We start from the raw sequence: 25,441 nt of genomic DNA on the forward strand, positions 1-25,441 counted from the left end.
TTTTTTTTTTTCCTCGTTATTTAACCAACTCAATCAAGCATTTGTATTATGCCAAAGGGCTTCGTTCAAGTTTCCACCCGGACAAAGATCACTTTAGATTCTCAGAGGTCAAAAGGCTCTATTGACTCACGAGGTACCAATAATTCATACATACATCCATGGATATCCCAAGTTCCTCTGCACCAGTACAAGCACAGCTTCCACGCGTGACGATAAAATATTGCACGCAATGTCGGTGGATGCTGAGGGCTGCCTATGTATGTACAGGATATCAAACTGTGTGGAATTCAAAAAATTGAGCAACATGCAATTGTTAATGACTCAAAGCATTTTGCATTTCAATCACTTACTGGAGACACTGCCCTCTTATCACCCATCTGATATCTTATATGCGCGGTCGTATCTATCTGCATGCATGTCATATATCTTTCTTCTTGCCCCAGACACGCTCTCAATCCCCCTGTATCGTGAATAGTTGTTATATCACAGTACTGACAGTCTCCTTAACAGTTTGCGCAAGAGCTTCTATCCACCTTCTCTACCTCCCTAGGCGAAGTAGCTCTCATCCCTAGCACCGGTGGAATCTTCACAGTCACCCTTTTCCACACATCAAATGCAGGTTCCACAACTGTGGAAACGGTCCTCTGGGACCGTAAGACCCAGGGTGGCTTTCCAGGTACAGTACTTGTGCAGTGCCCACCTCAACACTCCCCTTTCATATACCCAAAATAAAGAAGAGCCGAAATCTGTTAAAGACAATATATCACAAACCCAGCAATCACCCCTCCCTCTTGAAATCCAGAACGAGAACATACAAAGTGAAACTAACACCAAAGTCCGGGCCCGACTCTCGGGTGAGAACCTGCAACCAAACAGAAACAAAACAACTCAAGTCCCTAGTTCGAAACATCATCGACCCGTCTCGAAACCTGGGCCACATCGATCGTGCTCTAGCCAAGGCGCAGAACCAGCAAGACGAAGAGAACACAGAAGGACGCGGCTCCGGTTCCTCGTCAACAGCGAGAGCAACGGCTGTGGCTGCGGCAACGGCCAGATCAGACCCTGATCCTCCAGAGGCAACCCCAGAGAAAAAAGCATGTGAGGATTGCCAGTGAATGTACGCAGTAAGGGGGCGGCTTTCTCTCGACGAAGCTTTGAAGTACATTCCCTCTAAACACCTAATCTGCTTTCGACGGCGTCGAAACCTCGTCAAAAATAAATTTGTACGGGGGATATGGATATCCTCGTTTCATGTATGTGACTGCTTCTGTACCTATGTGTACCTGAAAGCTTGAGTTCATAGGGATAAAAAGGCAAATCCTTGCGGTATCGCGGGTACTCCATACTATCTATCTCCATCTCTTGACCACGAAGTGGTTCGTACAACCTTCCAATGTACCTGTCTTGGTTTGATGCCGACTATTCTGCTCAGATAAATTCTCCAATGCATGTCAAGTGGGGAGTGGCATTGTATATAGTCTTGTCATCAAAGCCCATCTATAGAAATACACAAGAACAAGAACAACAATGACATCTCTGTATGTATATATTGATATAGAATAATGATTGCTTTGCAATGTGGGAAAGCAGGCCAGAACAGATTGCATTTTTTTGGTTCTTTTTTTTTTTTCCCTTCGTTCTGGCCAAATCAAGTAACTGGGCATCAGCTTCTTTTTGCGAGAACATATAAAGGCTGAAGGATAAGAAACCGAGAAAGATAAAGTGCACACACGAGTCTGAACCCCTTTTAAAAAGACTTCCCTTCGCCTGTACCCTCCCCCGCTGATAATGTAAAATGCATACATGTGAATATGTGTGGTAAAATATGTACAAATATAGAAGCAGAACTTGAGAGGACAAAGGTATGTCAACCACGAAGAAAAGAGGAATATCGAAGATAGATGAATGATGAGGCGAATGTGAGGATAGGGAGAATATGAAGAGCTGCTCATGCGTGTCGTATAATATGCAAGTAGCAAACCGAAAAGAGTCATAAAATGCCATGGTATCGAGAAAGGCGCTCTGACCACTCGACTGGTATCACAAGAAAAGGAAATATGAGAACCAGTGGACCACCATTCCGTTCAACCCAAACCGAGAACCATAATCCATGAAAGGCTAAGCGTTGACAAACGCCTTAAAGACCGAGCGCCGTCCTCGAATAAATCGATTCAAGCGGATTTATAACATTCTATCTGGAAATAACAAGTCACCGATGCTGCTCGTGGGGAAGGGGAGGAGAAGACGGCTTGTTTCGCCGCCAGAATGCAAGTCGTAGTCGGGATCGTCGTCGAGGTACAGTTCGCCCAGTTGGGACGCTGGCACCATTCGTAGTAGGATAATCAGGGTCGGATGAGTGTTGGCTATTTGAGAGGTGATGACTTGGAGTATTAGAATGTCCGGAACATGTAGGGGATGCAGGATTTTTAAGCGTAAAACCGTTGTGGTGGTTGGTCGAGAAATTCTTATCAAGGAGAGTAGACATAAAACTCGCAGTTCTCCCAAGTGCGGGGCGGCGGCCACGCTCCGATTGACGACGGTTGCAACTCGAGTCGACCGGTAAAGCGGCTGTGGAAGGGCGTCTACAGCCAAGGTTGTCATCACAGGCGCCATCTCCAAGACTGGACTCGTAACTATTAGGCCCACCACTTCGAATACCCTGACCATATGCTCTCTTGCCAAACCCTTTGTCGTCGTAACCATTGCTCTCAGCTGTGACCAAGCTGCTGGCTTGAGAAGTAGACGAGACTGGTGTGGCTACCGTGTTGTTTGTATACGTGCTAGTGCTCTGGTTCCGGACACCATTTGTGGATTGGCTCGAATGGTTGAATACGGCCGAAACCGGACTACCTCCAAAACCTTGCCGAAACTGATGTTTATCCGAGTCATTGTGGAACCGTTGGGATGCGGAATTTGCGTCTGTATGGTTGTAGCTATAACCCCCGTGGCTATTTGCTCCATTTGTATTATTTGGGGATGAGATGGGAGGTAGGTGGTATTTGGGTGTCGAGGACTCTTGGGAGTTATGTTCTGCGTTCGTAACAGTCCCGTCATCCGCTTCATTGTCGGAGCGAGAATCCCCCTGGGATGGCCCAGGGGAGGTATCCCCGGAACTATCAGGTGACGCTCGGCTGGGAATCGTATAATACACAGACGGCAGGCTATAATCCTCTGCTTTCAGGTGTGTTCGTACATTGCGGGTTTCAGTCGACTGAGCCGGAGAAATTTGAATTCCACTTTTCTCTCCCGCATCTGGATCGTTCTGACGGTCAACCGACATTTGCCATCTGCATTTGTTGCGCCGAATTTCATTAGCGGCGAAAGCCATATCCGGGAGGACGTCGGCAACCCCGTCGAAAAGAGGGAGCGCGAATACGTTCATAAATCCTATTTGACCGTTCGCCTTTTTGACAAAGTTTCCCAACTCTGGAGGACCGCCAAATAAGGCTGTTTCCATTCCAATCTCTGCTTCCATCATCCCTTGGTTGGCAAACTCCAGTTGGAGAATATCGGTCCACTTCTCCGCTATATGGAAGGGACGTGCCTATGAGAGGGATAACGGTGAGAAAGGTGATTTAGCTCATTGAATGGAGAGAAGGGTAGTGCTTACCACGTTGCTGATGTCTGCGCATTTAATCAGCAAAGCACATAGAAGAGTTCGATAGGTGTCAATGTCCTTGGGTTCCCATCCCCAAGTGGTTCTGTTATTAGAACGATAACTTTGTTGCAATTTCCCTAGTGACTCCATAAATACGTTATGGATGCCCATGTCAGTGGCCAAAATAGAATCGATCATCAACTTTCGAAGTCGAGTATCCTTGAAAACGGAGGGCCAATGACGACGAAGGATTTGCGAATAGGCTGCACAATGGAAAGCCTCCAGTACTGACTTATCGTTGTAGAGCTGTGCAAGTGGCGCATTTAACTTCACAAGAAAAACGTTATTGACACCTGGATGGCCAACATCGTGTCCAATCGCTGTGATAAGCAGTGTAAGGGCGTCAAACGGCGTCAAAATAGAAGACATCCCACTCCGGGTGGATACCTCCTCACTTCCCAAAGGAAACGGTGGGAGAATACCTATCTTTACAAGAAAGTGAAAAACGGACTGAAGGACATCGATAGCATGGCGGAAGTTATGGTAGAGAACGAAGGAGTTATACGAAGCACGGACGGAGAGCAAAAAGGACCGTATCTCCTCTATTTCCTATATTAGCCGAGAATCTAGGAAAAGGAGTGGTTTGATATCATCTTACCGGGCGAAAGCCTCCATTGTTCCAGCTCAGGGAGTTGCAAGGCATGCTCGACCATCACGCACGCAGCATGAACCAGCTCGTCGTCCGAGAACTCATGAGATAAAAAGTTCCATTTCGCAACTTCCCTTTCCACCAAGGCTTTCCGTTCCTGAATGACTGGCACATCGCCCACTTGGAAATCCCCAACTGCTTCTTCTGGACTGCAAATCCGTTTCATCAACTTTGAAACCATTGCTTCTCGAAGATAAGCGTAGGATTGCTGGTCATCTGCACCAACCCACGATTGGCGCCGTACCTTCCGCCTGGCTAGAAATCGGGCTCTGTGTTTTTGCGCAGCTTTTTGCGTGCGATACGCGTGAAGGACCAGTCCCTTTACTTTGGAATCCTCGAAAGGACATGTGAGCACATCGATCGCTCCGGCATCCAAACAGCGGCGGACCTGCTTAAACTCCACTTCGGCAGGGATGGTTCGCAATCCCTGTTTTCCGTCCTCGTGGATCCCTTTGTCAGCACATTCACCATCAGCATCGCCATCAGCATGCCGAAGAATCGCAATGGGCACGATGATGCTGGGCTCGTCCTGGGCGTGGATATCTGCAGAAAATCTGGAAAGGAGATGGAAACCATAGAGCTCCTCCGATTCCGTGGAGAAAGTTAAGCTACGCGCCAAACTTGGCGGTGACGCAGAAAGTTGCACAGAGGTCTGGGTGATGGAGCGCCGGTGTACCAACTCTGAGTCGCCTTTGATTGCAATATCAATAAAAGCAAAGATTGGAGCACAAGTATTACTTGACTCTTCGTGTAACTCAGCAAGTTTGCTCGCGAAGGACTTCCCGGAGTTACACAGGTATACTGCAAGCATATATTAGCCGTACTCTATAATTCGATACCTGAAAGAAAAGTCCACCATATTCAGACAGGGGTGGGAGAGCCGACCTTGTTTGCAAATGCCCAGAATTTGGCCTATGTTGCTCGCTAGGTTGGGATGGTCATCAAGTAGAGGGAAGGGAGCACCACCCGAATCATCTTCTGGCAAAGATAAACTCTCTTTGGAAATCCAGCGGTCATAACTGACTCGTTCATCGATATAGACGGCGCGACATTGTTCTCGATCCATAATGGGAACGAGTTATGTCTATATGAGCGTGGTTATCTATCTGTTGGATGGAAAACATTAGATGGCGATATCTAGAATTGGGGGATTGGATCAGAAGCAACAGGATGATACATAGAGGCATGGTGTAGACTCATTCCAGATTGGCAATGGGATGTCGTCTGAGATTGTCAGACGAAAACAAGAGGTCATCACTATTTGAAAGGAAGGATATACTGTAGCACATCTGTCAGAGAGGCAGGTGCAGCAGCAGGTGCAGCATCAGGCGCAGAAGCTCAGCTCCTGCATTCCAGCATGCTCACTATTTCTGGCCGAGATGAGGAGAAGAAAGATAGTAGAGGGCTGAAAGTTGAAACAGAGGCTAGAACTGTGGAGGTGACAGCAGATCCCAACACAATTCTGAACAAAATCCAGCTTCAGACACGCTGGGTTTCATAAAAGAAAGGATACTCACACTATCCCCAATTGCGCTCTCTCTGTCCTCCTTCAACTACAGTATCCTTCTAAAAAGCTTTTGTGCCCTGATCCCTTTTCACAGAGAATGACAACCTCAATCTGGACGCCTTCAACAACAGTGGTCCACAGAGTTCGGACTCGGAAGTCGCAAGGATATCTTTCTCTGACGACGGGTTATCTCTGCTCCTGCTGAAGCACACACAAGAGATCCAACTTCGCGTCAACAGGCATCAAACAACGATCTTTCTTTTACGATCTCCAAGCCTCTATCGCCTCCTTCCGTTTATCCGCTCCCAGCGTTCACCTTGAACAATCTAACCGGGGCGGAGCAGCTTGGTATTTAAATTCCAGCGGCGCCAGCGTCGCCCGTAAATGAATCGAAGGGGTATGCGCAACATCCGCGCACCGAGCTTGAAAGGCGACAATATCGGATGAGAAGAAGTGGGATGTGGATAGCTTTAACAGTCCAGGATGATGGTAGATCGAGGGCTGCGGGGAACTCAAACGACTATGTATACATCGGGATGACGAAGAACCCGAAAGAGCTGAGATTGGGCGTCGGAGGTCGGGAGGTTGGATGAATGTCTGCGGGATGCTAGGAATAAGTGTGACGTGCCTTCGAGATACGAGATGCAGAATGTCGCCCAAGGAGATTTATCTGTTTGTCGACACGGCTATACCGACTGTGGACCAACGAAGCGCTGCAGGGCACTGTCGACAACGTGGAGACTTGCCTTGGGAGCAACGTTGGCAACGACGAAAGGGAGGAGGGGGAAGAATTGCAAGTCGAGATGGGTGGGAGTGGACAGTCGGGCGTGTTCGATGGATCACAGATGCACGAGCAACAATCGAAGACAAAAAGAAAAAAAATGGAATGGCGAAAGGACGTGTGTGTGTGTGTGAGATAGCAAACCCGAGATTGGCGACGAGCAGTCTGAGTAACGTGCTCCGCTGCGGGAGAAGAGGCAAATCCGCTGGAGCAGAACGGGGTAGTTTGACCACGACTGCCACCTCTGCCGGCGTGGAGAGACTTCCATGCCAAGACATTCGATGGCATGGATTATGGAATTAAAGAAGGCCGGGCTCGCAGCAAAGGACAAGGATTCCCAGGTGCGGTGGTATTATTACGCTTAGCGGGCTGATCATAATGTCGATACCACTGGCCCTGCAAGGGTCGGGCTATATCCCGCCAAATCAAGTGCCGAAACCCAAATTTACGTACCTTTCCATACTGTATTTGTATTGCAGTACGGAGTACATGGGTTCGTTACAATGTACTGTTACATCGCCAGAAAACAGGCAGACGACACACCTCCCCTTGGCCCTCGACGTCCCCGACTGATGGAACAGAGAGGGTGGTGATCGTTTTCTTAACTGCATCTCCTATACCTGTGCTTTCGTTCAGTGCTTCAATCATAATTGGACTATATGCACCGTATATGGAGTACCCCGTTTTGAACTCTCTGGAGGCACGTTGCACGCCGGACCCTGGTGTGATCCAGCTCGACCTGTCCATACTTGGGCACGACATGGATACCTTGCAAGCCGCTGATATCGAGGTATTTTCAGGCTCTATGGGAGGCATTTCTCGCCGGGACCAACTTTCTGAACTCGTATACTTTCCCAGACGAGAAGAGCTTCGGGAATGGGAAACGGACGCCTATACGTATCGATCCAGCACCCCACCATACCGGCCGGCGGCCAAGTAACAACTTGAATGTTGTCAGAATCCCCCAGTAGTATTGGCATAGCCATACCTAATAACGGATTGACCACTCTGCATGATGCCCTACGACCTTTGTCCTCATCATTCGAACCCAAGCTCACAGCCGCGATGACTGAAACAACCATACCACACTCGTCGCTTGCATTTGGTGTCTTTACTAAGATTTGTCTCAGTCACTGGCAGCACGAGATCAACACCCATCCCCGGAAACATACCCCGAGCGCTCCTTTAAATTTTAGCCCATCTCAACCGGCAGGGAATCCCGTCCTCGGGGCATTGTGAATGGTCTTTCCGTTGTCATACCTGCTGTCCCACGAGCTACCGCAATCTTTTTATAACTCTGGCCAAGACGAACTGTAACCCTTTCATCAAGCCTCCGCCAGTGTTCGATATATGTGGTTATCCCACCATGAACGGAGGTAGGGTTCCCAATCCCAGCACGGGATTGCGGAAGGGTACACATTCCACTCCCAGTCCCAAGTTTCGCATCCTGACATGTTGGGATAAAATCCAAGCGCTGAATGAAAGGTCTCAATGATAGTAATAGGGATTGGGAAAAATTCATCCCGGCAACATCGAGCCCGAGATATCCCAGAGATCAGGCAGCTCACCCGTTGTAAAGCACATGGGAACCGTGGAGCTCCATTGACTCCCCTCCCCTTCCCCCGCAACACCAAGCTTGTTATTTAGCAGGCGTGCGTTCTGGGATGAGCTAATTCGCCAGCGATTTCGGCGTGCGCTGGATGTGCAGAAAGAAGTGGAGGGTTTAGGGATTCAAGGATTGGGTGGTGACCCCTCGATTGACATGTCAAAGACGTCTGGGTACATGTTGTACCCGAGAGTGAAGCGATCGTTCATGGGTCCAAACTTGAAGCGTGATTCAATGTCGGGTCTTGGAGAAGTAGCAGAGTGATCGAATGGGATAACTGTCATGAAATCGGAGCGTGCCAGCTTCTCACACCCGATGTTCGAATTCTTCGCTGAAGGAATTACTTCGAAAGGAGTCCCGATGTACGGAGTATTCGGTATTGTATGATACTTACGTATGTCCAAGCCGCGGGCGCCACGACGGTAATATTTCAATTAGCACTGTAAGTTTTAAAATCGGCTGGCTGGGACTGAACCCTAATAAGGTTGGAAAGCCAGCGGGCCTTGATCGCAGTGCCATCTCCTTCGGCTTCGAAGATTCCCAGAATGCCGGGATCTCTCCAGGCGGCTGGAATAACTATTTATGGACAGGAGGTTTCCTTGATATGCGCTTATAGAAATGGCGTTCGTTTTGAGTATTCGGTGGATTTTCACCCATTTAATTCCATATCGTGGGAGTTTGACATCTTTGAAACAAGCTTACTCCGTCCTCCAGACGCGAGTCCATTTCGAACCGTTCTGCTCCACCACACAGATGATCTAACTAACTAACAAGGCGTTAGTAATCAATTGCGTGGATGCTGACTTCGCCTGCCCATCGATAGGGCGCAGCTCTCTTCCGAACGAAGGATGGAGTGGTCTCTGAGCCATGCCACCCGTCAGGAGGTCTATCCTCTCTCCTCGAAGGGTGAAAGGAATCCGCCGTGCTCGGACTTTTGTCTGAACTCCAGCAGTCCAGGTGTGCGAGCCACGTGGTGTTCCTGCTTTCGAAACGAATCTGATTGATCATTGTTATGTGAAAACGGGCATTGCTGTTGGCTTTCCAGCTGATTGCGAAGCGTATGTTTAGGGCCGTTCATGTGGCATGCCGGCCCTCCGTTGTTTTTTAACTCGCGAAAAGGCGCGGCGGGCAGGGCGGGAAATCAATGATCATGCGATGCTTTGGAAGCGGTTTCATGCCGTGTCGATCTCCGACGAATCCAACCTTTTTCAGCTCATATCCAAACCCGGGATCCTCGTATAAAACGGAGTCTATTGGAAAATGACGGAAACCTTCAGGCGATCCGAGGTTTTCTTCCCGAGAACAAATAATGAAAAGGTAATCGCACCGACAGAGAACCGAAGCTCCGTCCTCCGTCCATGTAAGCACAGAGGATGTGTTCGGAGGATTGGAAAGTGTCGTTTACATCAGTGAGCTTGAAAGAGTGCTTCGCCTGCCGTGCTACCATCCAAGCCCAAACTGTACGTGTAATTACATACCAAACTTACCTGTCAAATACGCGGCTGCCACGGGAAACGTGGGGGGCAGAGAAACTCGAAAGTTCCAACCCTCCCAAGCGAACACTCGACGACTGTTCCATCCGCCTTCTGCCGACGTTCCAGAAGCCTTCCTATTAGCGCTATCGCTCAATGCTACTGGAACGGGAATGGAGGACTCGCTGCCCCGGTGTCCAGAGCATCCTTGCTCTTATCCATTATGCCATATTGGCCAACTCCATCGATTTTGCCGCTGCTTTACGACGTAGTAGTTGAAATGCCGAATGGGATATATAGGGATTTGCCGTGGACAGGCTTTTTGAAGGTGTTCTTTTTAAAAAAAAAAAAGAAAAAAAGGGGGGGAGGGCTGTACGAGTATTTCGTATTGTCCATACAGTAATGAAGTCGAGAGAGACATCGCCGTAAGTGAAGCACTAACCTCATGCTTCGTAAAAGGCCTTTTCTGGCGATTGCGATCTGGACTTCGTTCAAGTTGAGTGCACTCTCCGTCCATACAGTGATCCAGTGCCAGCGCCCATCCGTCTCCCCTCCAGCCCGGCCCGTACGCCGTACATACGTGGTATAGCCCGTCGATAGAGACAATACATACTCCGTACAGCGATACAGCTAGCTTACCCCACCTGTCGATCATGGTCGGTTGCCCAACGCTGCATCGCCAAACATTGATTGGCGCCACTCCAACGCCACACGAAGCGAGCGTCAAAAGAGAGAGGAAAACCGCGCAGAGTTTCAAAAAGCAAATAATAATCAGCGATCAGTGCTCCCTCTTTGACTTTCCACTCTCTTGCGCCGGTATTTGAGGGTATGTTGGATGCCGTTTTCATGATCTTGGGGGAACGTTTTCGTCCAAAGTCAGTATTCAACTTTCTGTTTGGAAAAAGCCTGCTTTTCTTCTGTGTGTATGAATCAACCTTGAGGGTAAAAAGGGTACCCAGCCACACAAAACCCAACTTTTCCACGATTTGTTTACGATAAGGCTGGCTATACGCGGCTCTCCTGCATGGCATGGTCGGGCTAGACTGCTCACACCCCTGGCCGACTCTCGATCCACGCCCCGGATATATTAGTATTGACGGAAATTCCAGAATCTCAAACATCGGAATTTTCTTCTCATACTGACGGGACTCGTCCCCATCGCTTGTCCCGTCTCAGGGCTCGTCGCCACCGACCTGGAAAACTGGGATCATATTCCTGGGGGGTACTGGGCATCAATATTCGCTGTTACGACCATTCCGGGTTGGACGGTTCGAAAAAGACTGGCTTTGGTCCTTGTCGTGGATCCTGTTGCGCCGCCTGTTCGCCAGCCTTTCTAGAAGGGTTCATGACAATGGACCAATTGCAGCGCTTTGCTTGGAGTTGGCAGTCGCCGAACCGGGCTTTCGCATTGTAATGATTTGGCGCCGGCGCGGGCCAATAGAGCCTGTGAGATCTTTTGCTGTGTATTTTGACCTCCCAGGTGTTGGGCTGAACTTCTATTAATACTCCGGTGAGATCGATCCTACGATTGACTCCTTGCATAATACCCTGTTCGCAAGGGTCGAGGGACCTCCTGCGCAACTTCTTGCAACCTTCAGCTTGATTGACGAAGTATTTGTTGGGCGCTTGAGGTTTTCGTTACACATTACTGTTGATAGGCTGGCACCAAGAGCACAATAACTTTCCTTATCCGTCCATATGGATCCACCAATACGATAGCTAGTTTATGGTCCTGGGTTGGACAATGGAGTTGATGAAGAATGACTAGACTTACGCGCCGGAATGAGAGGCAGGCTCATTCATCAATTTCAACAATCATTTGGCGCTCTGCGAAACAAGTTCGTCAGCATCCAATAAAAGCCAAGAGAGCCCGTATTGAATGGCCAACCGACAACGTATAGCGGATGAATGAACAAGACATACCCCAGAGTTTGTTCGCCGATCCAATGATAGTCTCAGCTTTGGTAAGAAGTTTAGCATTCAACCGCTCTGCCTCTTTTGCGTTATTTTGGTGAGATTTTCCATTTCGGGGTTGGCCCTATGTAATACCGGATGCGTGATCAGCAAACTACATTCTACACGAACGTAAAACAAATTCCATTAATAAGGGAATCTCACCATCATGAGCACAGGTACTAAATCCCTCGCGTCGGCCTCCGCCAAAGCTCTCAGGGTTTTGAACCCATTCTCCCATAGCAATCTCGCCGTTCGGCTTTTCACATACGTCACCTGTGCGAGTTCCAACAGATCTGCTCTCGCGCCTGCCTGAAGTCGGTCTCGCATGTGGTCAAGAACAACAGCTAGCATCTCCCAGCCCATTCGCTGGCAAAATTTAACCATCCCGGCTGCAAACCCATGGCAGATCTGACTGAGGTTCTGTACGTTGCCGCGGGGCGTAGAGTATTTATGCGCAACTGCGGAGACGGGGACTTCATTGCTGAGGTCACGCAGTTGAAAGGCTGTGTATGCACGTTGGTACGTACGGGCGAGGATTGTGTCCTTAATGCTACTGCGACCCTGGGCCCTGAAACACGTCCACATGATTAGTCGAAATGGATGGGTCGCATGCCAGGATACCAGAGGCATACATAGAATTCACCAAACCTGGGTTGACGCCCATGAATTGTAGGGCCCGTATCCCGCTATCGTCAAGTTTGTTCATCTCATCGCGAAATGTAGGCCAGTCAATATCAACGCCTGTTCCCGATTGGAGTGGAGCGAACATATAAAATACATGCATTTCACCATCCATAACGAATGCCTGCAGCGCCCGTTTCAATTCGTCATGGACGAATAGACCATCCTCAGGGCTGAAGGCAGATGCTACGATGGCTTGTCCGAGCTGCGTGGGTTCGAACGAGCCATCGAACCGCAGATTCAACAAGTTGGCGTCCACCAACTCGTTCAATGTCGAATCGACCAGTGAGAATAGCTCCTTTTCTCCCATGGTCTGGTAGATCAGGGAGCATTTAACGTAGTCATTGATCGCTTCTCGTCCAGAGACGAGACGGGTTGCAACAGCCTCGAGCAGAGCCCTATAAGCTAATTAGCGGTCTATCTTATGATATCTGTTCATCCGGTAGAAATTAAAAACACCTGTTAATGCCTCGCTTCTCCGGAGATAGACCGCTAGAAATAGCCGGCATTTCGGCGTCTAACAGATCAAGGACTGCTTCGAGGTCGTCTGCTGTGCAGCATAGAAACGTTTCTCCTATCTCATCCTTGCCCTTGCGACCTGCTCGTCCACGCATCTGCCGCCTTTGATTTAATCGTCAGTAGTAGGTACGGGATCTATAGGAGCAAAATGGTCATACGTACAACATAGCAGGTCCGACCAAATCACGCCCCATCCGAGCTCCGCATAGAATTACTCTTCTTGCAGGGAGATTAATACCGGCGGCCAAACTGCACGTAGCTACCAGCACCTTGAGAATCCCCATGTCATAGCCTTCAGCAATCAAGTCTCGCTCTTCGGCGGTTAAACCGGCATCTACGATAGAAGCTCATAAGAAATTCTGTTCGATGTACGGAAACCGGTATAGGGGAAAATGCAAATACTAACGATGAAAAGCAACCCCTTTGATAACCGTCTTTTCGAAGACAGGATCCAGACCACATGGAAGGCTCTGTAGACCGGCAATTAGGTCCATCCGTTTTTCTAGAACATCGCTATCCAACATGGAGTCGTCGGGCATCGCGTCGCTTATGATGAGCGCATTCATGTGACACGCTTGTCGGCTGCCACAAAACACCAAGGCTCCATATCCAGACATTGCTGTCTCCAAGGCCAAGGATACCATGGCATTGATGATTGGATTCTCCAGTTCTTTGTATACAGACTTATCGATTGTTCTTGCTGCAAGTGCTTCAGTTTTCGTCGCACCGGATTTATTCAATACCACTGCCGTTCTCAAAAAATCCTTTGAGTTTCCAGCAGGATAAACTAGGTTATCATAAACAAGGAATTCCTGAATTGGAATCGGACGATATCTAGAGATATAGTAATTCGCATGCAGCCATTTCGCTAACAATTCCGTGTTCTAAGCCAAGAGGTAAATGGCACTTTAAGCTTTAAACTCTAGTTATTGCCCAAAATGGATATATAACGTACCGACAGGGTGGCACTCATGCCAACTATTTGGATATCCTGTTGAAGCAGCATCAGCTTTGAGATCATAATCTCAATTAAATAACCGCGATGCTCATCGTCAAGCATATGAAGTTCGTCCAAAACAACGACACCCAGTTCGTCGATTTTGCATTCTTCAATGGCAGCATTTACTAGCATGTTGGCCTAGACAACACTGTCAGCCGCACAATCCAATGACGCATCGACCGGCAAGCCTTTTAGTTAGGCCTAGATCTTCAAACCTTTTCAATAGTGCAAACTGCGATATCCGTATCCGACCATGTGGCCCTAGATTTACTTCCTCCAAAAAACCCCGTGACACGTATCGAGCTTTGCAGAAACTTTGCGCGGGAAGGATGTGATCCATCAACCTGGACAAGCGCATCTATGCGCTTGTCCACCCCTTCCACCAACCTGCGAAGCCACTTCAATTTCTCCTGAACGATGGCCACATACGGAAGCACAAGAATAGCTTTCTTGTGAGGATCATCAATAATCCTCTTCAACATCAACACATCAGCAACCAATGACTTTCCTCCACCGGTCGGAGCACTATAAACTAGATTCTTCTCCGCCGTTAGATGCCCGCGCCCAAGAAGGCACGACGCTTGCCAAGGATATATGCAATTTACTCCCAATTTTTCAAAATTAGTCACCAGGCTTTCTGGCAGTCCGTATTTGGGATGCCGAAGAGAAAGCAGTGGATGCTGCGAAGGTCCAGGGGTGCTAGAAACCGCTTTACGCTGAGAATATGTTGCAATGTCATCCTCTGGGGAGGCCGCATCCGGTAACGTGTGTATGTCACTGGCCACCAGCCGCCTCTTATTTGGTTGGATAGGCTTGGTGAGATGGTATGAGCCTATCCGTCGGTGCCCCGCGTTGCCCGTATCCGCCTGTAGTAAAGAGCGAGCGGAGGTGAATGCTGTTGAAATCTCATTTTCAGACCGGGATCGTTTAGTACCTGCAAACGATGTTGTAGAGTAGGCCCGGCTTTGAGCGATCTCAGCGGATGTTTGGAACCCGGTGGTTTGAACCCCCTTGCGGGTCGAGTTAGGGTTCATCCCAGCCTTGGGATCCTCTTGCCCTCGTACAGTTACGAAAGGCCAAAGAACAATTGACGAGCAACAAATCAGCCTTGTTCCAAAAGTCAACAAGGAGCATTCGAATAGGCTCTTCTATTCCTAATCTTAAAACACAATACGGAGTATATTATCCAGGATTCTGTGTTTTTACTGCTGATGGACCTCGCTACCGACCTCACGGTCAGTGGACGGACGTTGAGCGGGATTATTAATTTTCCGTCCCCCGACCACAGGCCTTTTTCCTAATTAGGTTTAGCGTGCATCCACGGTCAGGTGATGAGCACAGATTCATTAGTCATCACATTTACCATTTCCCGATTAGGAAGGTCTATTACAAGTACGCATTATTTACTCCGTACACAGACTGATAAATCGGAATAGCGGGTCCAGATTTCGCGAGGCTGGCTGGCGACAGTAGATCCGCTGTTTCAAAACAAACACACAAGGGCTCAATTCGCCAGCTGTAAAGTCTCCACGGCCTTCTCCATGTCGCTCACTTCTTCCTTCCGCTGCCGATACCGGGCCGGCCAGATGCCTTGCTTGCCCGGGCTCAGGATGCCATTCGGATCCAGCGCATCTTTAATTCGCTCATTCAAGTCCCGTAAGCTGCACCCGTTGAAATCGTACTGCTCAGCAACAAGATCCATGTAGTCGATATGCGCTCTATACTCGCTATATCCATGTTTTCGTGCAAGGTGTACGAGCTCGACAAAGAGTTTGCTGGCGTTGGCCCGCTCCGTGTCAGAAGTGCGGTCAAAGTAGATCATATTTATCATGGTCAGATGTCGTGGATAGAGGTGTAGACCGCCGAAGTAGTCGAAGCCGTAGCGGGCGCAGAGCGGTTTTGCGTCACGGTAGAAGGACAGGGCGCATCTACCTTCAGGAGGAAGAACGGGAGAAAAGGAGATATGCCCGCTAGAAGATAGTTATTAGAACGGATGCACACTTATTGCCAGGGTGCGTGCGAATTTCATAGACACTATGTAGCATGTACTTACCCATCCTTGCCGCGATATTCTACGGCTTTAAGAGCCATGAGACTCGGAGTGCCAGTCTCAACGGTTCGTTCAGCAAGTGGTATATCTTCTGGACTTAACGCCTTTCTTCCGTCGGGAGGATAGTATGCCTTGCCTGTGAGTCTTGCACCGGGAAGCTTGTCAAATACCTCCTGGCACCTCTTATAATTGAACTCAACCATCTCCTTCGGACCATACAGCCCGAACCTCGCGGACCAAAACCCGATACTAAACTGCTTCTGAATCTCCTTTAGCCTTGCATCTGGAATCGCGTCTTTGCCGTCGTAAAAGTCCTTGCGCTGCCCGCGCTTGACCATTTCTCGTGGCAAGTTCCCGATCAACGGGTGGTTCTGAATCACATCGTGGAGCAGGAGATCACGGAATCCATCTATCAATGGTAACAGATCGTCCTCACTCTCCACGTCCACACGACACGCCATGAAGCCCTCTGGGCTAGGTGACGCCCAGAGAGTAAGCTTGGTCACGATGCCAAAGTTGCTCTGGCTGAACATGCTTTCGTACGTCGGCCCATACCCACCACGGAAGAGCGGCCAGCAAGGGGAATTATCAATTGCTCCTGCGCCAGTCCGTACAATTGTGCCGTCTGCGAGCACTACTTCGATACCGCAGATTTGATTGGAGTGGTCACCAGCAGGCGTATATCCCCAACCTCGATCAAGCGCATTGCCGACGACGGATCCCCAACCCAGCGCAGGTACGGAGCACCATATGTTTTTCTTTTGCGCGTGAATGGCGCGGTAGATGTCGAAGAAAGTTACGCCAGGTTCAACGGTGTAGTAAGAGTACCGGTCGTTTACTTCGATTACTTTGCGCATGCGCTGAAGGTCAAGAATTATGGAGCCCTGACGTGGACCTATCAGTTCATATCCTGAAATCATATTTCAGTGAGGAGGGAAGGTGGGTTGGGATGATACCTTCACTCTTGCGGCTGGCCCACCATAGCCCAAATTCTTTCCTCGCGATACGGTCCACAGCGGGATCTTGTGCTCATTGCAGATCTTTAGAATAGCTTGGATATGCTCGACGGTGACGGGAAACAGCGTGGCTGAGCTTCCACGCTTCTCCTGCTCATCGGATTTCTCTGCGTAGGGATCGATATAGCGGATGCGATGCTCGTGCCCGCTCAATACACCTTTATCCCCTAAGATTCTTTTGAACTCCTCGAGCATGCCGGTCCATGTCTCCGCATCGACACCCGGAGGGAGGATATCGAGGGTTGGAGTGCGTGAGGCGGTTGTTTGCCATGTCGAGAGGACTTCATTGGCCATTCCATTTTCTTTTTCATTGAGGGCTAGAGAGAACGGAGATAGAGGGGAATATGCCGCCATGGTTTTGAATATGATGCTGTTTTGCTCGATCGAGGCTTGCTGATCGCAACAGCTTCCCCTCCTTGGGTGTCAACGACATATTAAATTATGGATCATTTTCCCATTCCCCTCATCGACTCCAAACAGCAGTATCCTGCACGTCATTAGGTTCAAGTTGCCCTGCAAACGTGCCTCCCGGAGACATGGCGCCGGAGTGTTGGCGCCGTTCGGAAGATGAGCCATGTCGCTGGAGTCGGATCAAAGAACTACAAGTCCCAAAAAGCATAAGCTTAAACCCAGACATATGGAAAAAGCTTCCTTCTTCGCAAGCCAATTAGCGTTGAAGGTGCTGCATCCTTCGCATGACTCGTGGACCCGCCAGGTTGACATTGCTGCAGCTTCAGCGAAGAATAGGCGACTGCCTGCCCGAACAAAGCCGCTAAAAGCCCCTAAAACTTGGGTCACGCACCGCCTTAAGCTCGCGCCAAGTACACTAATGAGTTAGCGCAACCGGCGCCTGGCGCTTCAGGCGTCGAAGATCGGGTTCTTGTATCCGTGCTTGTTTCCGCCCGGAAAATTTCTTCTGCTGCCCACTCCCAGCAAATGCGAATGTCAGAATTCTCCGCAGGAGCTCCCCACGGGGTCTGGGGAAGCGGAGAGAGGTCCCCACCCCATCTCTCTCCAAGTCAATGCTCTTTTCTTCTAGCTACCATGTTATATAAAGGGGATGACGGCTTCGCACTCCCTGAAGGGAAGGGAAAGCACTAGATCTTCTGCTTCGTGCACCCGAAGTATAAGGGTCTCACCTCTTACGCTTTGCTCCGAGTTTTGTGACTCGTTTCTTTCCTTTGTGCTTTCCTCTTGAATTGCTGCTGCTTATTGCCAATATGTCTTCCGACGCCCCTGATGGGGAGCAGCAGGCCGTAGGTGAAGGCCGTCGTGACACCAGCCTCAAAGCCAACTGGCGCATCTTCGCCATCACGCTGTACATGGGAATTTCTCTCTTTGAGTATGGCTTTGACAAGGGCGCCATCGCAGGTTTTCAAGCCATGCCCGGCTTCCTTCAGGTGTTTGGCTACCAAACTGAGTCGGGAAAATGGGATATCCACGTACGTAACCTTGCCCCGATTCTTTCTATTCTCCATGAGGACGTTGCTAATAAGCTATGATTAGGCGGGTCCTCAGCAGATGATCTCCTCGTTCATGATCCTGGGCAGCGTCATTGGTTCTATCAGCACGGGCTTCATCGGCGCGCATATTTGCCGTCGCTACTCGCTCATGTTCGGCTCGCTTATTGTCATTGTCTGCATCGCCATCATGGCTGAGACCACCTCCATGGGAGCTCTCTATTTTTCCAGACTTTTAATCGGAGTGGGTAACGGCTTGCTGCTCAATTTTACGATCCTGTATCTACAGGAGTGCACGCCACCCCGCTTCCGTGGTCTCTGTCTTAGTATGGTGACCTGCTGGATTGCCATCGGAACGACTATTGGCATGGTTCGTCTGGCCCAAAGTTCTCGGTTCTATGAGAACGAAACCTGCTAACGGGGCACAGGTGATTAACCACAGAACCAACCACATCATGAGCCGCAAAGCCTATCAGATTCCTCTCTATGTTTGCTACCCTGCGCCCATAATCCTCATTCTTACGCTGCCCTTTCTCCCCGAATCACCCCGCTGGCTGCTGCACCACGGCAAGACCGAGGAGGCGCTTCGCAGCTTGCGTTTCTTCCGCAAGGGGGCCTACGATGAGGTCGCGGTCCAGCAGGAATTCGAGGAGATGAAGGCGATTGCGAGACGCGAGGCCGAGGCCCGGAAGGACTGGCGTTTGTTCTTCGAGCTGTTCAAGGGTCATAATCTGCGGAGAACAATTATCGCTGTTGGTGTTGGCACTGCAAACGCTGGTGTGGGCGCAATGTTTATCCTTGCATTTGGAACGTACTTTTTCCGGGTGGTGAGTCTCCAATTTGGTTTAACTACGGTGTAATAAAGAAGCATCTGACAGCGAATAGGCTAATGTCGGTGACCCATTCAAATGGATCATCGTGACCAACTGTGTTGGCCTCGCTGGTCTCTTCACCACTTGGTGCATTGTAACCCACATCGGTCGCCGGCGCATTATCGTCGCAGGCTGCGCAATTTGCACAATCGCTATGCTCCTCATGGCTGCCGTGTACACTTCCCCAAGCGTCTCCAAGGATGGCGCGGGTATCGCACTGGTCATAATCGTGTCCATTTACGTCTTTGGCTTCAATTTCGGCCTTGAACCTTACGTGTACCTCGTTGCTGGCGAGCTCCCCGCGCAAAACCTCCGCGGTTATACTATGGGCTTGTCGACTGCCACAAGCTTTACGTTTGCATGGTTGAGCGCCTTTACCACGCCCTACTTCATCAATCCCGGAGAACTGAACTGGGGTCCCAAGTACGGATATATCTGGTTCGTTAGCGGGCTCATCGTCACCGCGTTCGTGTGGTATTATCTACCTGAGGTGAGAGGCCGCACTCTCGAGGAGATCGATGAGATGTTCAGGAACAATGTGCCTACGAGGGATTTCCCCAAGTATGTGTGCGTGGAAAGCCAGGAGGCAAAGGAACGCGGCCTGATGAACGTTTTCGGAGAGGTCAAGCCCGACGCAGAGCACGTTGAGTCTGCTTCGAAGAACTAGCCTCTTTTTTTTTTTTTTTTTTTTTTTTTTGTTTTACTTAGAGTTAGTCAAATTAAGAGCCGGCTTCGAGAGCTCGTACTGAAAATTTTCTCTTCAACATTTTCAACTCGTGCGGACTAACCGGTTGTGTATGCCTGTCGACTCATTTCGCGTTGCTCGTCGTTCTCCGTCGAAGACTGTTTGACTCCAGCGCTCTCACGTAGTTAAGTTCACGCCAAGGCTGCCGAGAAATGCCAAAAAGGCATTTCCCTCTAGAACGAGCAATAGGAGTCCTTCCCGAGTCAAAGTGAGTTTCCATGCCCACTTGGCCCAACAAGTCGCGACGTTCAGTCAATCGTCAAGCGGATCAGTTGCACAACGTAATCGAGCATTAATCCATCGATTCAGTCTTTGCAGCTTTAGAATTTCTTCTTCAACCCTGATTTCGTTCGCAAGTAGCTAACCGATATATGTATCTGCAGCGTCTGACGCGTCGCGATCATGTTTCCGAAAATTCTGATGGGCTGATCGCCCGGATGCAAGTCGCCGCATCTAAGACGCTTCGTCGGAAGCATGGTACCGCTCGCCAGATACAGCCACCATCGCGACGAGATGGCCGCGGAGGAGCTCCGCCGCGGCCCCGGTGTCGCTATCTTGGGGTATCTCCCCGATCCGGGGAGGATGGAGATCTCCAAGGTTTCTGATGGTTCATAAACTGATGCACAGCATCCTTCCGGGTGGCGCCACGGCGTTGCTATCGATCACTCCTATCAACATGGACTGTACCTTCATGACACCCTGTGCTGTCGCAGGAGGTGTTGGCGTCCTCAGCCATCTCCTGTACTTCATCCGCGGTGAACATCACAAGTATGCGCATCGATGGATCACCCGGATCTTCGCAGGCATTACTGTCCTGGCCGTCTCCGTCCTACGAGTGACTGAGTACCAGTTTTTACGTACACTCATTCTCACAATTCTTCTCTCGACTTCGTACTTTGTGGGACTCTATGGCAGCATTGGGATCTATCGGATATTCTTCCATCCGTTGCGGAAGTTCAAGGGGCCGTTTTGGGCCAGGGCGTCCAACTTGTACCATATGTGCATGATTCGAAAGTCGGATAACTACCTTGTTATGAAGAAGTTGCACAAGCAGTATGGCCCAATCATTCGGACTGGTAAGTATGGAATTTCAGCATCAAATTCGACATGGGTACGCGCTGACCTCGAGGGACATTGCTAATGATGAAGTGTTAGGCCCTGCTAATTTGTCCATCAATGATCCGGCTGCTATCCCTATCGTTCTAAGCGACAGGGCTAAATGTTTCAAGGGCCCGTGGTATGATCGATCTCTGCCGCTTGTGAATTTACATACGGTGCGTGACAAGAAAGTTCATGATGCCCGGAGAAAGGTGTTCAGTAAGGCGTTTACTCCGACGGCTCTGCGCGAGTATGAAGAACGAGTGATGGTGCATTGCGAGGAGTTTGTGAGGCAGATGAATCGTCTGAGCGGGAAACCGTTTGACGCGTCTGAGTGGTTCAAATATTTTGGTACATTCTGCCTCTCTGTCTATCCCCAATCTCCTCATAATGCTCGAGTCTGTGCTTACATTGATTTACCAGCGTTTGACGTGATGGGTGATTTGGGTCTTGGAAAAGAATTTCACATGATGACTACGGAGACGAATCGATGGATTCCCACTCTCCTAGAAACCAGCATGAAACATGTCGGGCCCACGAGCCCTGTCCCTTGGATGGCGCCCATTTTGCACAAGATGCCATGGGCTGGAAAGGGTGCGCGGGCTTGGTTGGAGTTTGTCGGGTCACAGGTCAAGCAACGCACTCAAAAGAAGTCGGATAAGCGAGATGTGAGGAAATGCCCTATATTGAGTATTTAGTTCGTCTATTAAACACGGCCACAGATTCTGTCCCATCTAATAGATGCCTACGACCAGACTGAGAAGAAGGATATTGACTATCAGTGGCTGCGTGGTGATACCAGGCTGACCATCGTTGGGGGTTCCGATACAACGGCGGCAACGCTCACCTTTCTCTTCTATCACTTGGCAAAGGATCCGTCACAGGTCGAAAAGTTGCGAGCTGAGTTAGAGCCATTGCTCAATGGAAAACCTCAACTCGACCCCAAAGACGTATCCAAGGCGCAACATCTCAACGGGGTAATCCAGGAAACTTTGCGCCTTCATCCTGCTATTCCGTCTGGATTTCCGCGGGTTACTCCCCCAGAGGGTGTTACGATTAGCGGGACTTATATCCCAGGAGGAACCACGATCGTTATCCCGTTATATACCATGCAACGTGACGAAGCTAACTACGCGAATGCCGAGGAGTTCATTCCAGAGCGGTGGTACTCGAAGCCGGAACTTATTAAGAATAGAGATGCTTTCTTGACGTGGAATATTGGTAAGTGAAGCTGGCGCAGCGATCAAACTCGCAAAAAATCTAACACCCTATGACAGGCACAAACGGGTGTATCGGCCGAGCACTGGCTCTTACGGAGATGCGGAATCTGATCACTTACTTCATTCGCAACTTCTCGACGGTCAGGTTTGCGCCGGGCGAGGACGGGACGAAATTGGTGACTGAGACGAAGGACCATTTTACTGTGGGCGTGAAGCCATTGCATTTGATTTTCGAGTAGAAATGTTAATAGTAGTTATGATAGAATGAGTCAATGTGTAGAAGAGAAACAAAACGCATGTTGTCACGATATTGCTTCTCGTCCGGCTTCTGACTCGCTACAGTTCGCCCCGGTGGCGACGCTACTTAATAAGCTAGTTCCTCGCTAATTTGCGAGTTGAGCGAAGTGAGAGCCAGTCGGCTGGTTGCTGGCGCCAACTTTGTCTGGAGGACCATAACCAGTGCATAGCCTCGGGTTATCATCTCCGCCCCCGCATGCGCAGTTGAATAAGAAAGGAGACAATGTTCCGCCCCCGGATCGTTGGGTGCAGCACCAAACATCACTGATCACACCACACCGACATGGATTCGGCCGGAACACCGACGGCACAGAAACGCCCGCGCGAGAAGAACGCCGCGGAGCAGCAGCCGCGGAAAAGGGCGCGTCAAAGCTGCGAGACTTGTAAGGCGAGGAAGACGAAGGTAAAGTGGCTGGCGATCCCTGCCTCTCAGCGGATATGATAAACTGATCGGTGAGATCTAGTGTGTCGGCGTTGGTAGGCTTAGTCTTAGCAATTGAGCCTGTAACAATGCTGACCGACGCTCGAATTTTCAAGAGAATGGTACATGCCAGTATTGCGCACAGCTCGGTGTACCTTGTGAAGTCAATCTCAAAAACAGAAAGCGTCCATTTTACCGCGTGTCGGAGGAGGTCTATGAGTCTTCCATCACGCTGCTCCGTCGCTTCGTGTCTGAAGAAGAGCTGCCGGAGCTTACGGTTGAGGGCATCCAAAGCATTCTTGCTAAACTAAGTGATGCCAATGGAATCGGCAACGGCAACGCTCGCCCCACGAGTCCAAGGCTACAACAACAGCAGGATCAGCAGCAGCCACAAAATGGCCATGCTAACAAAAGAATGGACGACGCAGATGGACTGCCAGAGGAAGTCATGGAACCGGACGAACATCCCGTCCTGCAAGAAGAGCGAGGTTGCATGCTTCTGGACTCGTTGGGAAAATACCGCTATGTCGGCGCAGATTCGTCGATTCGCTGGAATCATGCTGCGCGTGTAGCACAGCAGACCTTTATCGATTCAGACCCAAAAGTCATTCCACCGTTGAAAACAGGCTTGCTCCCGCCAACGACCCCGGAAAGCCCCATGAGTACACGGCGAGGGGAGATATACTTGCCTCCTCGCCAGCTGTGTATGCGCTATGTGGGATATTTCTTTGAAGAGGTACATTGTTTATACTGGTTTTACTCCCCTGAGCAGTTTTACAGCCTCCTTGACCAAACCCTCGAAGATCGGGGGACGAGAGCGAGCTCATCTTGGCTTTGTTCGCTATATTCAATTTTTGCGATAGGAAGTATGGTTCCGAGTAATCAAATAATACACTCGGGAAGTGCTGTGGAACATGCTGGTAAACAGGCGCCAGATTACTTGACTTTGGCAAAAGAACTCTCGGCTGGAGCTGCGGATGAGGCAGATATTGAAAGTGTGAAAGCTTTTGGGTTGCTGGTACGTTATGCACTCTCTCACACTTGTGTCTATAACACTAATAATCACAGAGTCTGGCCATGCATGCAATGTGTTATAGCGTGGGGGCTTATCTACACCTCGGAACGGCGGTGAGGATTGGATTCTCACTTGGCCTACACAGAGACATTTCGCCCCGAACTAGAGACTCAGTTGAACGAGAAAGAGGCAGACGTCTATGGTGGACGATATATACGCTTGACCATGAGATGGCTATCCGCTTCGGTTACCCATGTGCTATTGGCGAGGATGCCGGATTTGTGAAAACGCCGCCGGCATCTGAGCAGGTACGCGACTTTTGTCGAAGTCTATGCAGCTAATGCTTTTCTAACATTGGTCGGCGCATCTAGATCATGGACCCAGGGCCGAACATGCCACTGGGGTACCAAGCACTATCATCCTCCCTTGTTCGGCTTAGGAAGAGGATTAGCTATACCTGCTTTATCGAACCTGCACAAGTTGGTGGCCGATTGCCAATAAGTCGAGTCACAGAGAGCTTGAATGATCTGAAATCCTGGCTGGACAACGCGCCTCCATACCTCCACTGGGACTCCTCCCATCCGCCTCAGCATCGCCGACCGGTATTGGTCCTGCACTTGCGGTATTGGAGCTCTGTCATATCTGTCACACGCCCTTTTCTCCTCTTTACTGTCTCTCGCCCGTCCACGATCGTGGTCCCTGCCAAAAGAGCATGCTACGAGGAACTCAGCGGGAAGTGCATCGAAGCAGCAGAGCTCTCTGTGCAGATACTAAAACGCATGGTAGACGACCGGGGGTTGTCAAGTCGGATTTTGTTTGACTGTCATTGTATTGGGGAGGTTATGTGGATTCTGATCTTGGCCGTCCAGAAGTTGGGCAGGCCGGAGCATCAGGACATGCTCAGGTTTTGCCTCGAGACTGTAACCAGCATGGAGAGAATTGGATGGTGCGAGAAGATCTCCCCAGAATTGGAAGCGAGAATTCACGAGAGCGGTGCTTTGGAGCCACTGGTACACTTGCAAATTCAAACGAATCAACACCAGCAACAGAAGTATCCGGATGGAATCGAAGGCAGGGTCATATTTCCTCCAGAATCAGGGCCAAGTTATGTTGATGGGACTGCTGATTTGTAAGTCTCTCCTCGTGTTACTTTGCGACATATTTGGACTGACATTCCCAGTAATTTTGACGCTTCGCAATTCGACGTGTTCGAGACGCTGGACCTGGATACTCGCTCGGGGTTGATGGATATCTTCGCGGACGCTACACTGTCCGCATCACACCTCGTATTTGATATAGAGCAGCGAGAAATTTAAATCCTCTGAAATTATACTCTACTAACCCTTCCACAATATCCCACACCACCATGCTATCCAGTTATCTTTCTGCTTGTCTTAATATTGCGAGTGCTGACACAG

General features: G+C 49.7%; 7 protein-coding genes across 8 annotated transcripts; 4 read left to right on the top strand and 3 right to left on the bottom strand.

The window, feature by feature from the left end:
- Nucleotides 1–158: 158 nt before the first annotated feature.
- D8B26_008040 (uncharacterized protein) lies at nt 159–3,537 on the top strand (the record flags this gene model as incomplete). The annotated part of the gene is made up of 3 exons (XM_003071416.2): nt 159–257; nt 511–676; nt 877–3,537. 3 exons carry the CDS (start codon nt 159–161, stop codon nt 1,113–1,115), a joined length of 504 nt encoding a protein of 167 aa, XP_003071462.1. The 3' UTR covers nt 1,116–3,537.
- PDE2 (3',5'-cyclic-nucleotide phosphodiesterase) lies at nt 2,210–6,763 on the bottom strand (the record flags this gene model as incomplete). The annotated part of the gene is made up of 5 exons (XM_003071417.2): nt 5,825–6,763; nt 5,193–5,413; nt 4,257–5,108; nt 3,611–4,200; nt 2,210–3,544 (listed from the first exon to the last, which is right to left on the bottom strand). The coding sequence occupies exons 2-5, from the start codon at nt 5,371–5,373 to the stop codon at nt 2,210–2,212; spliced, it is 2,958 nt and encodes a 985-aa protein (XP_003071463.2). The 5' UTR covers nt 5,374–5,413; nt 5,825–6,763.
- A 4,332-nt stretch (nt 6,764–11,095) lies between these two features.
- D8B26_008042 (uncharacterized protein) lies at nt 11,096–14,884 on the bottom strand. The gene is made up of 9 exons (XM_003071418.2): nt 14,045–14,884; nt 13,785–13,967; nt 13,236–13,713; nt 12,992–13,163; nt 12,770–12,931; nt 12,262–12,708; nt 11,792–12,197; nt 11,597–11,711; nt 11,096–11,500 (listed from the first exon to the last, which is right to left on the bottom strand). Exons 1-9 carry the CDS (start codon nt 14,861–14,863, stop codon nt 11,469–11,471), a joined length of 2,814 nt encoding a protein of 937 aa, XP_003071464.1. The 5' UTR covers nt 14,864–14,884; the 3' UTR covers nt 11,096–11,468.
- Nucleotides 14,885–15,333: 449 nt separating this feature from the next.
- D8B26_008043 (uncharacterized protein) lies at nt 15,334–17,408 on the bottom strand (the record flags this gene model as incomplete). The annotated part of the gene is made up of 3 exons (XM_003071419.2): nt 16,836–17,408; nt 15,883–16,763; nt 15,334–15,799 (listed from the first exon to the last, which is right to left on the bottom strand). Exons 1-3 carry the CDS (start codon nt 17,247–17,249, stop codon nt 15,334–15,336), a joined length of 1,761 nt encoding a protein of 586 aa, XP_003071465.1. The 5' UTR covers nt 17,250–17,408.
- A 707-nt stretch (nt 17,409–18,115) lies between these two features.
- Nucleotides 18,116–19,931, top strand: D8B26_008044 (uncharacterized protein; the record flags this gene model as incomplete). Its single annotated transcript, XM_003071420.2, has 4 exons — nt 18,116–18,337; nt 18,402–18,725; nt 18,784–19,182; nt 19,241–19,931. 4 exons carry the CDS (start codon nt 18,116–18,118, stop codon nt 19,892–19,894), a joined length of 1,599 nt encoding a protein of 532 aa, XP_003071466.1. The 3' UTR covers nt 19,895–19,931.
- A 515-nt stretch (nt 19,932–20,446) lies between these two features.
- D8B26_008045 (uncharacterized protein) lies at nt 20,447–22,577 on the top strand (the record flags this gene model as incomplete). The annotated part of the gene is made up of 6 exons (XM_066125730.1): nt 20,447–20,532; nt 20,600–21,048; nt 21,128–21,421; nt 21,494–21,738; nt 21,793–22,291; nt 22,348–22,577. The coding sequence occupies 6 exons, from the start codon at nt 20,447–20,449 to the stop codon at nt 22,527–22,529; spliced, it is 1,755 nt and encodes a 584-aa protein (XP_065981814.1). The 3' UTR covers nt 22,530–22,577.
- Nucleotides 22,578–22,785: 208 nt separating this feature from the next.
- Nucleotides 22,786–25,361, top strand: D8B26_008046 (uncharacterized protein). 2 transcript variants are annotated; one of them, XM_066125732.1, is made up of 6 exons: nt 22,786–22,990; nt 23,052–23,064; nt 23,125–24,026; nt 24,077–24,331; nt 24,395–25,152; nt 25,204–25,361. In XM_066125732.1, exons 1-6 carry the CDS (start codon nt 22,871–22,873, stop codon nt 25,337–25,339), a joined length of 2,184 nt encoding a protein of 727 aa, XP_065981816.1. In that variant the 5' UTR covers nt 22,786–22,870; the 3' UTR covers nt 25,340–25,361. The 2 variants fall into 2 exon arrangements, with proteins under 2 accessions (XP_065981816.1, XP_065981815.1); XM_066125731.1 differs by having other exon boundaries at nt 23,052–24,026.
- Nucleotides 25,362–25,441: the final 80 nt, after the last annotated feature.

Source organism: Coccidioides posadasii, chromosome 5 (assembly GCF_018416015.2).
Source record: "Coccidioides posadasii str. Silveira chromosome 5, complete sequence".
Classification (NCBI taxonomy): Eukaryota; Fungi; Ascomycota; class Eurotiomycetes; order Onygenales; family Onygenaceae; genus Coccidioides; species Coccidioides posadasii.

Excerpts from the sequence above, each read along its gene's own strand:
- D8B26_008046 (XM_066125732.1), top strand. The coding sequence starts at position 22,871 with ATGGATTCGGCCGGAACACCGACGGCACAGAAACGCCCGCGCGAGAAG. Across the intron at positions 24,027-24,076 it reads TGAAAGCTTTTGGGTTGCTG|AGTCTGGCCATGCATGCAAT; the intron begins GTACGTTATGCA and ends TAATAATCACAG. Across the intron at positions 24,332-24,394 it reads CGCCGCCGGCATCTGAGCAG|ATCATGGACCCAGGGCCGAA; the intron begins GTACGCGACTTT and ends CGGCGCATCTAG.
- D8B26_008042 (XM_003071418.2), bottom strand. The coding sequence starts at position 14,863 with ATGAACCCTAACTCGACCCGCAAGGGGGTTCAAACCACCGGGTTCCAA. Across the intron at positions 13,714-13,784 it reads GCATGAGTGCCACCCTGTCG|AACACGGAATTGTTAGCGAA; the intron begins GTACGTTATATA and ends CTCTTGGCTTAG. Across the intron at positions 12,198-12,261 it reads CCAGGTTTGGTGAATTCTAT|GGCCCAGGGTCGCAGTAGCA; the intron begins GTATGCCTCTGG and ends GACGTGTTTCAG.